The sequence below is a fragment of the Cyprinodon variegatus genome, unplaced genomic scaffold (assembly GCF_000732505.1).
Source record: "Cyprinodon variegatus isolate N-32 unplaced genomic scaffold, C_variegatus-1.0 Scaffold1408, whole genome shotgun sequence".
Lineage (NCBI taxonomy): Eukaryota > Metazoa > Chordata > Actinopteri > Cyprinodontiformes > Cyprinodontidae > Cyprinodon > Cyprinodon variegatus.
Window position 1 is genome coordinate 109269 of NW_015151861.1, and position 4760 is coordinate 114028.

The window sequence follows — 4760 nt, forward strand, 5'->3', positions numbered from 1 at the left end:
CAAAAAAGTACTCCAGAGTGTTGTTCAGCATGGGGGTGAGTAGAAAATGAAGGCTAATCATGTTTTGGGTGTACTATTCCTTTAAAACAGCATTTGGTCCTGTTGCTCACCTGGACTAGTGGAAAACCCTGCGTTTCTCAATCATCTGGAAGGATAAGCTCCTAATGATCAGCCTGCCTGTTGACTCATGTCGTCTGTATTTGGTTTTACTCTATAATCCTTTAAAACATCTGCTGTTTTCCCAGAAAAGACATTATGCAGAGCTTATACGCTTTAACAGTCAAAGCTGTTTTTTTATTTTTTTTTAATCTAACGTCTCCAATGTTTAGAAAAACAAAGGAACAATTAAACGGTGAAGGAAGCGATCCAGCTAAAATAAAAACCAGTTCTTCCTCTTTCACGGCGCCTCGGATTTTTTTAATGAGTAACCCTGTTCATGAAGTCACGTACGTGAGGTGATGTTTAATCTGTAGATCTGCTATCTGAGTTAGGAAATGAAACAAACTGGAAGTTTTCTTCAGATCGGTGACTGGGCGTTTGGAGGGTGTTGTCAGGCTCTGAGGGCAGCTGCTGAGAGATCCTCCAGGCTGGACAGGTGGAAGATGGGAGGAGAGCCAGGCTGTCAACAGAACAACGGAACGAGTGTTTCAATCCCACATCCACAGCAGCTGGAGAGAACAAAGCATCGCTCTGATAATGAAAAAAAAAAAAAAAACACACAATAGAACCTGTCTGGATAGAGATCAGTTCGCAAACATATGATTCAATTAGCTTGATTCTTCATGGATCACACTGAATATTTGAGTTTGACAGTGAAGAAAAAGGCTTTTCCTAAAATTTTCCTGTTTATTTTTAGCTTTAAGCTTATTAATTACACATTTTCTCAGCAGCATTACGCCGTTCAAAAACCCTGAAAAGAACTTGCGCATCAAAGGCTATGTTCACACTGCAGCCTGAAGTGACCCAAATCCGATTTTTCTTTGCCCACATGCGACCTGGATCTGATCTTTTCATGGCTGTCTGAACATCATAGATCCGATTTCTTCCAATCCGACCCAGGCCACTTGGCTATATGGTCCTGAATCCGATACGAATTTGATCTTTTCAAATGCGACCCGTGTGTGAACGCCGAGGTCGCATTCATCCGACCTGAACGTCATTAATACCGAACAAAGGTCACTATTCTGGGTCTTGCTATGAAGAAGCGGCAAGAAAAACAACAACCTTTGCTGATGATGATGTGGAAAGCAGTATTTATGTTTAACCATATTGAAAAGATTGAGTTTTTATGGTTGGAAAAGACTGCTAACTGCGCGCCGGCACTACCATCCATGTTTACTTCCGTAAACACGGAGCACGCTGGCCTGTGACATCATTGCGTCCTCTACTGCGCATGCGGGACACTTGCGTTGTATGACTGCAGTTCACACAGGAGATCAAATACAAGTTGCATATATTTGGAAATATTAACGACAATGCAAAAAAAAAATCGGAATTGAGCATCAAGGCCCGCAGTGTGAACGTAGCCTAACATGGACATCCACTGATGTAGGGTTTTTTTTTTTTTTTTTGAGGCCAACACAATACCGATTATTTTGTTTTTCCTTATATCACCCTAACAATTATATCCCTGAGACGTGCGGTCGACTTTTATTTTTTGGGGGCTATTTAATGGAGGCAGCATATTCCTTCTTATTCCTCTGTTTACATGATTAAAAATGACACAATGATATCAAATGTCACCAATGTCTCTCAGTTTAGAGATATTAAGAAATGAAACAGGAGATTAATAGCAAAGGGAGCAACAATGAATGCACATATTGGTCATAAATGATGCGTACAAAAAAAAATTAATGTTGGCCAAATATATCAGCAAGCTTATGTATTAGTTTGCCTTTGATTTAAACTCCTTTACACAAAGAATACAAAAATATATTAATCAGACCGAAGCTGTATAGCTTTATGGCATCTATTTACAACATAATTTAGTTAATCATGATTAATCGATTATTGAAATAATCGGTAACTAATTTAGTAATCAAGTGAATCATTAACAGGACTATAGAGACTTTAAAACATGCCTTTAGTTGACTGGCAAGATGGTAAGAAAATATATATAAACATTTTGCATTTTAGATTTTTTTTAAAACATTGTTCATCTGTCAATATGTTGAATCCAGAACTCTCAAAGTGGAAAACTCTGTGCTTCACCTGGTTTATTTTCATTAAAAGTCTTCTTAAAGATTCCGGCTATCCGATTATTAATTGATTAATCGCAAAAATAATTGATTTGCAAAATAGTGGTTGGTTGCAGCCCTAATATAATTACTCCTTTAGAATGGGAAAAGTTCTCCAAATAAACACAAAATAAAAATTCAAACCAACACAATACAATTAATGGAGCAGCTCTTTGTGTTGCTAGTTGTAAACTGCTGTTAAAGCTTTCTCTCCTGTTTTTTTTTTTATTTCTTCCAGATGACTTTTTATGCATCGAGCAGCGTCACGCTGCTTTTTGACTTCTGGGACGTCCATGGCCCTGCAGGTACGCAGCTCTCCTTCACTTCAGGGGAATGGGAATCAGTTTGGGTTGTTGATACGTTGCATAAAGTTGGCTCAGGCGATACCTCTGCTTCTGCTCATGATAACTTTAATTTTCTAGCGAGCAGGAATGTTGCTTTGTGACGGTATTCCCCCTGAGGATGTGGGTGGTGTCAGTGTAGAGATATTTTGATAATTAACTGAACACTGTGGGCTTCTGTCCTTAAGCTCAAGCTTCCTTTTCATAGGTGGACAGTTTTGTTTACTCCTGAACTCTGATATATGGGCATGTGGAGACGACACACTGGACTTTCAGGTTTATTTGTGGTTTCTATGCAGCTATGGTTTCTAAGAACCCTCATTAAAACAAAAATTAACCAGATGGATGATGGAACATTCTACAAACCTAAATACTATTGGGATCTGGTTAAGATACTCAGAAAAATAGACTGCCATAAAGTGGACTCTTTACTTCACACACAAGAGCCAAGTGGTAGGTGAAGTGGATTGGATCTGGTCATGCAGTGGTGATGCAGTGCTGGATTTCTGTGGTTTATCTGAAACAGAAAAGTCTTGTTTGGGAAAAAGTATAATTATAGATTGAATATAATAATTTTACTGTTTGCTATCAGATGAAGTTCATATCAGTGTCTCTAAGGACAGCTGGTGTTGGATTGGATAACTCTGGGTTATCTGATGGCTCCTTAAATCACCCCTGTTTAAAATGTGAATGTAGCATTACACTTATTATTGTTTGAATTAACCTATGAAACATAATATTGTACCTTAAAATTATCTCATGTCTTCCTTATTAAATTTCCACCTCTAGTCGACCACACATACCTCCACATAACAGGGACATAAGTAGTGTTCGAACAAAGACAAAAATGTTGGCAGCATTCCACCCCAAAATGCACGAAACAGCATTTCAGAGAGTTTAAATTTCAAAATTTTCCAGGGAGGATACCCCTGGACCCACACAAAGCCTAAAGATTTGACACAAAGTTGAATCAGATAAAATTTTGTGTATCTCTACCAATTCTTCTGAGTTTAATAATCAGATATCCAGTAATCCCAGAAGTTTGACGGATTAAAAAAACACTAATGGCCGAAGTACAGCTGAATGCAGGGTTGTTTGTGGATCAGAGGGTTTAACTTCATCCAGTCTTTTAGCCGAAATGGTGCCAAGTATAGTAGCTTGTTGGTTGATAAGAGAGAAGATCATATCAGCTACTTTTGCTCACACTGATCTTGTATAGATTGACTAAATGTTATCCTTGTAAAGTAAAATCAACAAATGTATCTATTTAGCATATATTATTCATGTTTAATAGCCTATCTAATTAAAACGCCCAAATAGTTTTTTAAAGATGGAGTGGAGAGTTAATTACCGTATTTTCACGACCATAAGGCGCACCGCACTAAAAGGCGCAGTCTCAGTTATGTGTGGCATTTCTGTATTTAACACACACATAAGGCGCACCGGATTATAGGGCGCGGGTTTTATATACCCGTACATATCCTCTACTACTTTTAAATACCTCTACTGCGTATTTAAAAATAGAGCGGGAGCAAAACTGAGTATGATTGTGCTTTATTCATGTATTTATTACAAAGTATTAATCAAACTTGGTAGCTGGCCATGAGACAGACACATCGCTGATGATCAGAGCGCTGTGATCACTCCTCTGAAACAGTTTATTGACGCTTAAATTAACTTCAAATGCCGAAATCTGCCGGCAGAATATGTTCGCTTTTATTATCCTGGTGCCTGTAGTTTAGATTATTTAGATGAAAAACACCTACCAGCTGCAGCGGTGAACCGCGAGGAGGCGACCCGGCCAGAGGCTGCTGTTGAATGGGATTCCTACTGTCGGCGCACCGCTGGTATGTGGGAGTCTGAGCGGCTCCGACAGAAATAATATTAGAAGGTGGGATTGTAATCTGGATGAACTGACTGCAATGATTAAGTTTTCAGGTGGATTTTCTCACTTAAAAACATTAAAACTACTTTATTCCCACTGATCACAGCAAATATAGCTTCAAGGCAAAGAAAGGATAGAGTAGCTCCGCCCAACGCGTGTCAGACACACTTTTGCACCGCACAGCCAGAGCAGCAAAGCTGCTTCAGCCGCGCGTCAGAACTAACTGGTACAAGCAGCAAAAATGAAGCAGCGGACGCGATTTTGCTGCTCTTGCTGTGTCTGGTGTGAAAGCAGCAT

The 4760-nt window shown here is 39.1% G+C and overlaps 1 protein-coding gene across 1 annotated transcript in view; it reads left to right on the plus strand.

Annotated features, from left to right (window-relative positions):
• Positions 1 to 4760, plus strand: part of slc31a2 (solute carrier family 31 (copper transporter), member 2) — a 15815-nt gene that overhangs the window by 5147 nt on the left and 5908 nt on the right. Inside the window, exon 2 of the mRNA XM_015402910.1 lies at positions 2476 to 2542. Coding sequence (XP_015258396.1) covers positions 2476 to 2542 — 67 coding nt within the window. The remainder of the gene's footprint in view (positions 1 to 2475; positions 2543 to 4760) is intronic.